The 13,289-nt window shown below is 36.5% G+C and overlaps 2 protein-coding genes across 4 annotated transcripts in view; one reads left to right on the top strand and one right to left on the bottom strand.

The window, feature by feature from the left end:
• The window catches only part of apc (APC regulator of WNT signaling pathway), a 48,226-nt gene extending 44,159 nt beyond the window's left edge, over nt 1-4,067 (bottom strand). For both annotated transcript variants that reach the window (XM_039671389.2, XM_039671388.2), the window contains exons 1-2: nt 3,857-4,067; nt 3,026-3,065 (exon numbers count right to left, since the gene is read on the bottom strand). The gene's annotated coding sequence lies outside the window, so the exon portion shown is untranslated. The remainder of the gene's footprint in view (nt 1-3,025; nt 3,066-3,856) is intronic.
• Nucleotides 4,068-5,473: 1,406 nt separating this feature from the next.
• The window catches only part of epb41l4a (erythrocyte membrane protein band 4.1 like 4A), a 68,067-nt gene continuing 60,251 nt past the window's right edge, over nt 5,474-13,289 (top strand). Inside the window, exon 1 of one of the 2 annotated variants that reach the window (XM_089126142.1) lies at nt 5,474-5,930. In XM_089126142.1, coding sequence (XP_088982268.1) covers nt 5,832-5,930 — 99 coding nt within the window. In that variant the 5' untranslated portion in view covers nt 5,474-5,831. The remainder of the gene's footprint in view (nt 5,931-13,289) is intronic. The other variant, XM_089126141.1, reaches the window with a different exon arrangement.

Here is a 13,289-nt window from a genome sequence, read left to right as displayed (position 1 = left end):
AATATGGTGTATATATTTAGCAAAATGCTCCTCTCTGGAGTTATTTTTCTAGCTGACTAACGAGTTTATGTGGGTTTTCTGAGGTAAATATGACGATGACATTGATTACAAGCTGTTTAACTGACGTCTTTCCTCGGTTGAAACGCTGATTGAGCGAATCAATGTGACATGATACGGATTTCGATAAGTTGTACTCAATCTTTAACACACTTTCAGATGCTCATTCATGTTTATTTCGCGGTGTGACTGGTATTATTAAGCCGGAAGATAGATCAGCGCTGCTGCTTCTCCAGAGCCATAGACATATACACTAGACCTCACCTTGGATACGGCAGTTCATTAGAACGAATGCGTCAATAGAGCCGCCATCTTGAAACAGGGGAGCCCCTCCACTTTAATGCATCAGCGTCAATGTAGTAGACACAGGTCTAACGCAAATAAAATCACCATAAATCATCATGAATGCGATTTTTCTTGTTTTTTTTTTTGTTTGTTCCAACAGTCAGACATGTATTTATCATTGATTCCAGAAAGAAAAAAAAAAATTTAATTTTTTTTTTTTTTAAAACATTCTTCCTAGTTCAGATTTCATCCGTGAACTTCATACGCTGCACAAAAGTCCGCCACCATCAATGAATTCGAAGTAAAGGCAGAGATAGCAACATTACCTAGCTACTTCCTATGACAAGACCCCTGTTCCAAGATGGCGGCGGTTTTGACGCATGCTTAGAACCCCCAGGTGAGGTCTAGTGTATATGTCAATGCTCCAGAGCGATCTCACGCCACAGTGCCAAAACGCTATTTATGTTTTTGAATTTCTAAAGAAAATGGACGTAATTGAGACTTTGTTTCATATCAATAGTAACAAAGGACAAAGATTATTGCGATTTTTCATTCAAATGAAACAGGATGACTAATCGATTCTTGAGATTTAAGAATCGATATCGGTTCGTAAAAATGAGAATCGATTAATATCGAGAAATCGATATTTATTACCCAGCCCTAGTGATTAAATCAGTCTCCTTCATTGTATTAACTCAAATTTTCCATTTCAATGAACTTAAAATTATAAGGCACTTTTACTTAAATTTTTAAGTTAAACCAACAATATTTTTTTACAGTGTAGATCATATAAGGTCTTCAAAACAACTTGTGCACATGAAAGAAAAAAATTCCGCTAACTTTGTCCATTTAAGCCTCACAAGACTTTTTTTACGGCTCCAGTTCAGTTTTAGTCCCCAAAATGCATTATACTGTACAAATATTTACTAATTCAATTTATCAGGGCAGGTCAAAATCAGAAGTGTTACAATGGGTTTATGTAAAGATCAAATAAATTAAAAATGATAGCTTTCAATTATTCTGTAATGTTGGCTATAATTATTAGCTAAAATTCTAGGGGTGTAACTATCGCATGTCACAATATATCGCAATACAAAACTGCAACAATATGTATCGTGGATAGTGACAATATATTGTGTATTTTACCCAAAATGAAAATTACTGCGTGAAAAAATTTACAGAGTTTTTTTAGTGTCAGTACTATATAATGTTGAATATAATGTATAACAATGCAATGTGGGAATATTTGTGGCTCCTGATAATGCCAAATGTCTGATGTTACCAGTAAAAAGTGTCCTACATTATTTTTAGGGGTGTAACAACATATCGTGCCACAATATATCGCAATACAAAAATGCAACAATATGTATCGTGGATGGTCCCCCCAAAATAAAAATTACTGTGTGAGAAAAGAGTTTTAGTGTCAGTACTACATTAAACTACTATATATAATGTTGAATATAATGTATAATAATGAAATGTGGGAATGTTTGTGGCTCCTTATAAAGCCCAATGCCCAATGTCTGATGTTACCAGTAGAAAAAAATGTGGCCAACATTATTTTTAAATATATCTAGTCAGTGAAAGAGTGCAAGCACATTCATCTAAATTAATTCTGTATTTTCAGCTTCAGAATCATGAATATTGTTATTCTGGTGTCACCATTGTCATTGGCTTACAAGCACCAAGTCCAAACCATTTAAACCTACAAGCATTTTAATCAACAGTACATTTCTTGCTAACCTTTTCCCATATGTCTTGGAGTATCGCAAAAATATTTTATCATGAGTTCAGTCTTGTTATATGTATCGAATCGTGACATGAGGGTATCGTTACACCCCTAATTATTTTAAATATCTAGTCAGTGACAAAGTGCAGCATTTTAGTCTAAAATAATTCTGCAATATTCATAATTCAAAATCATGAATATTTTTATTCTGGTGTCCTGTGCATTGGGTTATCAGCACAAGTCCAAGCCTTTTCATTTACACACACAATGTAATACCAAATTTACCATTTTAATCTACAGTAAAAATGTTTGTGTGTTAAAATTTTATCACAACTTGGTCCAGAGTATCGCAATAATATCGTATTGAGGGTACGAAACTGTGGTATCGAATCGGGACATGAGGGTATTGTTACACCCCTATAAAATTAATGTAATCATATTTAAAAAAAATCCATGTAATTTAAGTATAATTATACAAGTATTAGTACTTTCTGTATTTTACTTCTTTCTATGTAAAATACAATAAATGAGGATTTAAGCTTTCAAGAAAAAAAAAAACAAGCAACAGAATCCAACACGGTACAATACTCTTCACAGTGAAGTCATTTACTGCAGCCACAACAAACAGACATGGCCATTATAAACCCCAAAGCATCCAATACAATTACTAAACAACACACCAACATAAAATAGAAATATTAAAACTGCCTGGATAGCTTGTGATTAGGCACAATGTCATCGCTAGATTTCCCATGAAAGATCTTAACCGCTGAGATATGACAACAACAGCTGAAACAATGTCAGACCACATTCAAAGGCTCCGTCAAAGCAAAACAACACGATTACACTTCAGCAGCGGAGTGGTAAAAATAACCACTTTTCTTCATCTCATCTCTCTGTGTCACTCAAAGACCATCATAGCACAGTGATTTAAAAAAAAAATGTTTTCCTCACCGTCTGCCAAGGGTTGCAGCACAGATCCACTACTGGACTCCTGCAAAGAAGAATAGAGTTTATCAGAGAGTTCATGGAAGTTTATTAAAGTTTGAGAAGTTTATTATAGTGCAATTTGGATTAAAAGAGTAGAATTAGAGGAACAATAGATTATTAGAGCAGAATTTATAGAGAAAAATAAAAGTCTGTGAAGTGGAGGAGTATTGTAGTGGAGATTATTAGTAATACCAGTGTAGAGTTCATTACGGTACTAGAGTTTAGTAGAGAAATGTGGTATCTTCCTGGTAATGAAATGGAACAAAAATGTGTAGGGAAATTAAATGAAGAATATAGAAAAAGTTTTTGTAGAGAATGGTACATACATTTATGTTGAGAGAAAAAAATACACATTATAAAAATTATATGAAGTATGTAGCATAATATTAGAGTACAATACCATTGTAGTGTTAATTAGAAGAAGTACAAGAAATAACATTAGTAAAGTAACGTTGTAGAGTAAACTTTCAAGTTGTTAAACATTGTAGAACAGTAAAATACACAATATAAAGTTATGAATAAAAACAATCAATGTAAACGTCAATACTGATGGATGAGTTTTCACATCGCTGCTGGTCTATACACTCTTCACACAAATAATTACTTATCAATACACACTTCTTCAGGCTCAGTTTTATAAAGCACTAACGTTACTTGTTTTAACAGCACAGTTATATGATTTTATAAACTTAACCAACGCCTTGTTAACATATATTTCTGTACATGATTGTGTATCAGAGCTTATTGTGTTTATATAAATAGTATTACTGAAGCTAGTTAACGTTAAAGTCTTACCTGCACAAACATTCGCCTCTTCCAGTAGATAACTCGAGTTTATCGCCGGGGTCGGAATAGATCCCGCGAATTCATATTGTTAGAGGCCTATACACGGATATTTCTCTGTTCGCTGATTATATCATTTGTTTGTTTGAAACTTTTTCTTCTTTTGTGTGAGTGATTTTCTGCTCAGCCGCTCCAGTCGCCGCGATGCTTCGCCATATTGTTGTGGAGTCAGACTTTGCGCATGCGCAGTGAGCTGTGTGCTCAAAACGACACCATGCGGCAGTTTAAAGAATTGCTTTAGTCTCTTCAATAATTTGTAGATGTGTACGGTGATAACAATAATATTGTTTTATATCATGATGTAATAATATTGTATCATTAATAATAATTAAATAATTGTATTACTGTCCGCAGCAAAATACATTTTACAAAAATACAGACACATTTTTGAAATCTTGCACTGCTTGAAAGAGCCTGATATACAACAGTCGAAATAATTGCAGTTACTTTGATATTTTCCTGGAAATGCAATGGAATATTTTTATTTTATTTAATTTTCGTACAAATTAATACATCTAAAACTTAGATCTATTTCTTTATTCTATTATTACTCATTATAATTGAATTATGAATTATAATAAACAATATTTCAGTTACATTGTATTTGTTAAATACAACAATATTTGAGAAAATGTCAATTAAATATTTTAATAATATTAAAATGTTACTTATTAAATAATGTAAAGGTGTTTTATATTAGCCTATGTTTAAAAAGTTTTAAATCAAACAATGTGATTACATATATTTTAAATATGATATAAATCATTTTTATTTTATTTTATTTTCGTACTAATTAATAAATCTAAAGTTTAGATCTATTTCATTATGATATTATTACTCCTTATAATTTAATTATGAATTATAATAGACAATATTTCATTTACATTTTATTTATTACAGTAAATACAACATTTTTGAGGAAATGTAAATTAAATAATGTTACTTATTACTGTAAATAATGTAAAGTGTTTTATATTAGCCTATATTTACTGTAAAAAGTTGTACAATCAAACAATATCATTGCATATATTTTAAATATGATATAAAGCATTTTTGCATTACTCAATATGCAACATACTTTAATCATTAAAGTATTTGATTATAATTTAATAATTATTATTTACAACAATAATATTTTACATAGGCCTATGCATGTTATGTATCAAGTAATAACGTAAATATATTTAAATAAAAGAAAAAAAGAAAGAAAGAAAGAAAGAAAGAAAGAAAGAAAGAAAGAAAGAAAGAAAGAAAGAAAGAAAGAAAGAAAGAAAGAAAGAAAGAAAGAAAGAAAGAAAGAAAGAAAGAAAGAAAGAAAGAAAGAAAGAAAGAAAGAAAGTCACTGACAGGACAACAATATGATAGGATGTATGCGCTGAGTTTCCAACAGGTGGCAGGACAGTCTTGCTCACACAGTGCGTGTGTGTGTGTGTGTGTGTGTGTGTGTGTGTGTGTGTGTGTGTGTGTGTGTGTGTGTGTGTGTGTGTGTGTGTGTGTGTGTGTGTGTGTGTGTGTGTGTGTGTGTGTGTGTGTGTGTGTGTGTGTGTGGGAGGAGTCACACACATGAACAGCCGCTCGGGCTGCTTGGCAACACACAGCATGAATCCCAGTGAAACACGTTCGGTGAATCAGGAGATTTTGATGGGACACTTTGATCGATCCAGCCCGACAGCTCCAGATAGAGTCACCTACACACCCGGGACCTGCCGAAAGCTTCGGGACTCACTTTCAAGACCGCGACGAGTCTTTCCACATCACAGTTTATTCATCGTATGAGTTCAGATGGGACATTTGGAGGGTGCACACATGAAGAACGAAGAGGATAAGATGTAACAAAGGAGGACACGAGCTGACATCTCCTGATGGATTGTAACATTCCGACAGAAGAGAGCTTTCTGTAGGCTGTTCGGCTGGGATCTAGTTCAAGATGAGTTGTTTCTGTTCAGTCCAAGAGGAGTTTTACTGTGAGGTTCTCTTGCTGGATGAGTCCAAGCTGATTTTAACCACTCAACAGCAGGGAATAAAGGTAGGAGATGCTTTCATAAGGACTTATTCATGTGCCCAAAAGATGAACTATGATCCAGAGAGCCAATACACTCTGTGTTCCTTTATTCTCATACAAACATAATATAACCACACTCTTAAATATAAAGGTTCTTTATTGAAATTGATGATTCCATGAAGAACTTTACGTTCCACGAAAGGTTCTATTTTAAGAACTGTTCTTGTGGAATCAAAAATGAAAAATTGGAAACTTAAGAGTGGGAAGAGTTTTGGAAACTAAAAGAACTTTAAGAGTGATGTATATTTGCTGTACAGTCATATAATGGATATTATATTATAAAGTATAATGATCACATATCTTAGTTAAATAATAGTAGTAGTTCCAAAGCAACATATGATACAATTAAATTATTTTGAACAGTTTCTGTTTCCATGTGTAATAGGCTACTGGTGTGGTCCACACCCAGAACAAATGAGCTCAGCACACCGTTAACCAGATTACAGTAACCAGATGATCTGGTTAAACAATGAGAATGGCAATGAGAATGTTGTCAGTGATATATATATATATATATATATATATATAGTATTTAGTACAGTATTTATATAACACAGTTCTTCTGATTCATGCACTAATCCCTGTTTCAGCTCTTTGACTTATCCTGAATAATGTCTCTTAGACATTTATAGATTTTACTGTATTTGCCTGGCAATGCATAATGGTAGACATTTGGTTCTGTTGTGCAGTCAGTTTGATAAGTTGGTCTCATTTTTATCTGACATATTTCAACCAGTGTGTTAGTTAATTCAGGACAAATGGGTTGAGTTTGTATACGTTCACATGCAGCGTGTAACTGAACAACTGAACTGAGTGATATCATATTGCCGTTTGCTCTAAATTGTTAATGGACAGCAGAGCAGGAGGATCTTTAACACGTCTTTAATGGACAGTATACGTGAGGAAAAATGAGCAGTATTTGGAGTTTGAACATCATCTGCACAACGCATTTTTGTAGCTTTTTGCTGATATCTACAGAGAGGAGGTAAAAATGACCGTGGGAAGGGGTCAGCATGCTTTTATCAGAGGTTTTATTAGTTTGTTGTACATTGCCAGGCATGTAGGTCATGGTCATTACAAACCACAGGAACAGAGTCTGAGATAAAAGTAGATGAAAGTGTCCAGCTGCCTGTAATGCTTGTCACACTCCATTAAGACATTAGGCAATTTGTTTTATAAACACTTTCTGGTTGAAACTCTCTTCAAATCCTGATGGCAAACGATCACAGAAGTCGTCTAAATATTAAAACATGTACATACACTCACCTAAAGGATTATTAGAAACACCTGTTCAATTTCTCATTAATGCAAATCTAATCAACCAATCACATGGCAGTTGCTTCAATGCATTTAGGGGTGTGGTCCTGGTCAACTCCAAACTGAATGTCAGAATGGGAAAGAAAGGTAATTTAAGCAGTTTTGAGCGTGGCATGGTTGTTGGTGTCTGAGTATTTCACAATCTGCTCAGTTACTGGGATTTTCACACAACCATTTCTAGGGTTTACAAAGAATGGTGTGAAAAGGGAAAAACATCCAGTATGCGGCAGTCCTGTGGGAGAAAATGCCTTGTTGATGCGAGAGATCAGAGGAGAATGGGCCGACCGATTCAAGCTGATAGAAGAGCAACTTTGACTGAAATAACCAACCGAGGTATGCAGCAAAGCATTTGTGAAGCCACAACAAGCACAACCTTGAGCGGATGGGCTACAACAGCAGAAGACCCCACCGGGTACCACTCATCTCCACTACAAATAGGAAAAAGAGGCAAGAGCTCACCAAAATTGGAGAGTTGAAGACTGGAAAAATGTTGCCTGGTCTGATGAGTCTCGATTTCTGTTTGGGACATTCAGATGGTAGAGTCAGAATTTGGTGTAAACAGAATGAGAACATGGATCATCATGCCTTGTTCCCACTGTGCAGGCTGCTGGTGGTGGTGTCATGGTGTGGGGGATGTTTTCTTGGCACACTTTAGGTCCCTTAGTGCCAATTGGGCATCGTTTAAATGCCACGGCCTACCTGAGCATTGTTTCTGACCATGTCAATCCCTTTATGGCCTTTATCACCAGATCTCAATAGAGCATCTTTGGGATGTGGTGGAACGGGAGCTTCGTGCCCTGGATGTGCATCCCACAAATCTCCATCAACTGCAAGATGCTATCCTATCAATATGGGCCAACATTTCTAAAGAATGCTTTCAGCACCTTGTTGAACCAATGACACGTAGAATTAAGGCAGTTCTGAAGGCGAAAGGGGGTCAAACACAGTATTAGTATGGTGTTCCTAATAATCATTTAGGTGAGTGTATATCTTCAGTGGAAGTCACAGGACCAAAAAAATATTCGTCCAATCATCACATTCGGTCCGAATGCAATGATACGCTGTCCTGCCTGCCTGTCAACATGTATTTCCTTACCTCCGCGCACCTGCTCGCGCAGACATCACCCATCATACGTGCGTTCTGTAAGGCTATCCAGAGTTATAGACAAACAACAGCCGCATTTTACAATTCCTCCTGAACCAAAACAACAAGCTTATGCTGCATTCACGCCACATCGTAACAGTAATTACAAGATGGCAACCTGTGACGTTCTATCCGGAGCGGTTCACGTCCTCATTTCTATGTCAGCACTATCAATGCCGAAATAAATCTGCAGCAGTCAGGTGGTACAAGGGCTCTGTAAGTTGTTTACATTCATTATTATTGTAATCTTGTGTGCTTTGAGACACGAGGTAATTCTCGCAGCGCTTAAATTCTGCTGTATGCTTTGCATTTATGGCTGCATCCTAAATCGCATTCTTCCCTGCTATCTAGTAGGTGAAAAAGAGCATGTGACAAAAGTAGTAGGCCTATATCCGACTTCACAGTACTCATAAAAGAGTAGGCCAAAAGTACCCGGATGACCTACTACTTCTGGTGAGATTCTGAAGTGCGCCGATGGACACTTTACTATCCCATGAGTCCACGGGAGAGGATTTATGAATGGCAAAGAGGCGACGTAACTGATACTGGTATGTCCCATGGTAATGACAACATGGCCAATGTAGTTCAGATTACGTTCATACTACACACACTCATACTATATGGAACCAACCCGGTCTCATCCCAAGACGTCATATAACTGACGTTTTGGGACGTCTTTTGACCAACCGTCAATATTCGCCTTTTTAGGGCCCCCTTAAATGTCGGTAGATGAGGTTATGGGATCCTAACTCTACCCCATACCTAAACCTAACCCTAAACCTAACCCGTCACCTAACTGACGTTAAAGGTAAAGCGTCAGTTGTATGACGGCCCGGGATCACCATCTACCGACGTTTAAAGGGTTAGTTCACCCAAAAATGAAAATTAAGTCATTAATTACTCACCCCCATGCTGTACCAACCCCGTAAGACCTTCGTTCGTCTTCGGAACACAAATGAAGATATTTTTGATTAAATTTGAGAGCTGTATAACTACCACATCGGCTCCTAAAGGACTGCCTCTTGACGGCCCAGAAAGTCAATGAAGAAAATGTTTAAATATCCCAAGTGACTACCGTGGCTCAACTATATGTTTATCAAGCGACGAGAATACTTTTTGTGCGAAAAAACAAACAAAAATAACGAGTTTATTCGACTATTTCTTTTCTTCCTTGTTGGCCAGAAACCAGACTTTCTTAGATTTCCACGACGCATGCGCGAGAATTGCGATCTGAAGTAGTGCTGGTGTAAGCAGATCGCAAATCTCGCCCTAAGGGGGCCCTAAAAAGGCGGATATTGACGTATGGTCAAAATACGCCCCAAGACGTCAGTTATATGACTTTTTGGGATGAGACTTTGTTAATGGAACATACTTTTTTAGTTACTCATTTAAAATAAGTACATACTCAAGATACTCTCTGAGATTTCGGACGCAGCCTATGTGTTTTGAAGGAGGCGTGGCTTTGAAGACGCTCTTAAGGGAGGATGGGATCTTATGCTTATGTGCAAAACCCAAAACCATAAATAAAGCTAGGGTGTTGCTATGTGGGCCTTGGTGTTTTTCAGTGTGCGCCTGTGGGATTTTTTTCACCTGTTCTGGTGAAAATGGTGCATCTGATCAGTTAGTAAAGTAGAAGCACAAGCACTGCAGAACGACACTCTGAACTTTAATACTTATTGTTAGAGGTTTACTTTTACGTGTTTTATTTGTTTGGTAGTGCTCGCAAAGCCACACATTTGCTTATGTGCACGTGCTTACACACACAAAACTTGGAGCGATTCACACACACTCACGACACAAAGGCCTCATTGAGTTGACCCAGAAGGCGGTGTGTGTATTTGTGCGTGAGGAACAGAACGACTCACATGTTTCCATCATTGCAAAACAAAGACAGCAGCGAGGCCGCGCTTCTGTCGAGGTGATGCTCTCCTGACATTTGGAAATGTCTAACAAAGAGAAATGTTTATTTAGGGTCTGACCAGTGCGATTTAGACCGTCTTCCTCCATTGTGTTTCCTGTGAGAGAATGGCCGTGCTTTCTAAACAATAAGGTCCTTTGGCTCTTTTCAGCACAAAAAGATTAATAAAAGCTGTTATTGTGTTCATTGTGAAGTTCAACGGTTCAGTGTGAGGTTCAAATATGCTCATGATGGTTCAGTCAGTGGTGATATCACATATTTGAGTGAATTTTAGGATCTGAGTGAATAAGAAATTGTTAATTTAAATGAAAAATTAAACAATTAAACGACTAAATTCTCCTTATTGTAATTGTAGTGAGAACAAACAGTAATAAAAATACAGTGAAATATGTCATGGTATTATTTGTTGTGCTGCCTTTCATTTATATTTTAATTAAAAAATAATGAATTTATTTACTTAATTTCCCTCTTATACTCAAAAAAATACTGATGTCAAAGAGAATGCATGTGATGGCAAAAAAAGCAATTACAAAAGATATCAAATGGGTGTGTGTATAAAATGCCTTTAAAAATTACTAAGAAAATGGCCTTTTGCAAGTAATTTTCATAAATATATATTTCTCTGTGTGTGTATATATATATATATATATATGCTTTTTTGGGGTGAAAAATTCTGACATCTTAATGGTGGTACTATGGGATCATACTATGTATGACTAGCATATTCATATGGCACATAAATTACTGCATCCAAGGTATTTCAAAGAATGCCATGGTATTGCCAACATTGCCTGGTAATACCATTGCAGTCTTTTGTTTTGGCGACAGACGGAGAAAGTGAAAGGCGGGATAAATGTGTATTAAGTATTACTCCGCGTGTCGCTGGTTCCTCCGGTCACACCCACCCCATCAGCGCGGGTGGAGGGGGTTGTGTGGCTTTTGGGGGTGTGCCGGCCTTTCCAGACAAAGGCAGAGAAAGCCTTGTGATAAGATGAGCAGATTTCCTCTGGCTGGATTTGAGTTGGACCATTGCATGCAAGCTTTGGATCAAATCCCTCATCGTTGCGTTTAATGGGATTCCTAAATGAGCTTGTAGTCTCAGCATTATCCTGAGTGTGCTTCATTGTACTTATTCACCTACAAACACACTTCACAGCTATTAATGATAAGCCTAACCAGCGATACAATCCAGAACAGGACAGAGTGAAAATATTGAATGTTTTTTTTTATGCAGTCTGAACCGTTAAGCCCATTATCTGGTGCTCATCTCGTAATGACGATGTGCCATGAGAGACAGAAATAAACCTCAGACTAGAGAGCGCCATCATATGAAGTGTGTTTTCCCCATGACAAATTCAATCACTGACAAATTTCATAAATTGGAAAAGCAAGCCTCATCTGCTCACTGGGGTTGGACAATGAAACTGAAACACCTGGTTTTACAACACAATAATTTGTTAGAATGGTGAGGGCCTCATTTTGCATCCAAATACAGCACCAATTGACAGATAGAAGTCCTTCACAGTGACCAGAGGGATTATGAGCCGTTCCTCTTCCAGAACAGTGTCCAGGTCACTATATGATGCTGGTGGACTCGCTCCTCCAAAACACCTCAATAATATTTAGATCTGGTGACTGTGCATGTTCAACGTCACTTTCATCTTCATCAAACCCTTCTGTCACAAGTCTTGCTGTGTGTGTTGGTGCATGATCATGCTGATACACGGTTTGAGCATCAGGTGCTCATGATCCTCCAGAAGGGTTTGGTAGTCCTCGGCAGTGTCGTGTCCATCAAATACAATCAGGATTGTCTTGATATTGGAGCTCAAACCATCACTGATCCACCCGTGCTTCACTCTGAAGATTGGCCGCCAGGCATATAGATGTGAAACCTCCAACATTGGCCAGTGTTTCAGTTTCATTCTCCAACCCCTGTAAGACTGCATTTATTTGATTACAAAATACGGTAATATTGATTTTTTTTTTTATTCCAGTTGATTTCTATTTGAATACATATCAAAATGTAATTTATTCCTGTGATCAAATCTGAATGTCACATGATCCTTCAGAAATCACTCTAATATGATGATTTGCTGTTTAAAAAACATTTCTGATTATTATCAATGTTGAAAACCGTTGTGCTGCTTCAAATTTTTGTGGAACCGTGATACTTTTTTTTCAGGATTTGTGATGAATGGAAAGTTTAAAAGAACAGCCTTTATTTGAAATAGAAATATTTTGTAACATTTTAGTGCTTTTTCTCTCAGTTTTCATGCATTCTCGCTGTAAAAAAAAAAGTATTAATTTCTTTCAGAAAATTCTTGATGACCCCAAACTTTTTAATATTTCACTTTTGGGTCATTCATGTCAAATCAACAACATTTTCGGAAACATCATGACTCAATTATTTGATTTTGTTCTTTTTTTTTTTTTTTCTAAAGAAAGACCAACATTAATAGTGATGAAAGCCAAAATATTAAATTCCATGGGTGAATATTTACTGGGATTTGGAGCCAGATTACAGGTGGGTGAACATGAAATTAGAAAGATGGCAGCCTCATTATTTATAGGTCGGTAGGTCTATTAGTTAAAACAGTTTACTTTAGCAATCTATTGCATTATATACAAACAGTAACAGTTCACTTTCTGTGTTTCCCCCCCAAAGTTTGCATGCCTGTAACTCAAGAAGTACTGAAGATATCTTAATCATTTTAGATTTTGATTCTTAATAGACCTTTTTTTTTGTTATCTTCAATTTAGAGGCCTTATAATGAGGTGATCTGGATGTGTAAGTAAGTATAGTATGCACATTTGGTTTTCAACCATTGAAAATGGGTTATATTCAACAATTTGCACATTAAGCAACATTATACCATGGTCTGGGTGAATACTCGATTCTGATTGGCTGCAGGGTGTCCGTTAAAAAGTGATAGAGGACACCTAG

Source organism: Pimephales promelas, chromosome 23 (genome assembly GCF_988280905.1).
Source record: "Pimephales promelas chromosome 23, fPimPro1.hap1.1, whole genome shotgun sequence".
Lineage (NCBI taxonomy): Eukaryota > Metazoa > Chordata > Actinopteri > Cypriniformes > Leuciscidae > Pimephales > Pimephales promelas.
The sequence above is the reverse complement of the archived record's forward strand: the minus strand, read 5'-3'. Positions and strand labels throughout refer to the sequence as shown.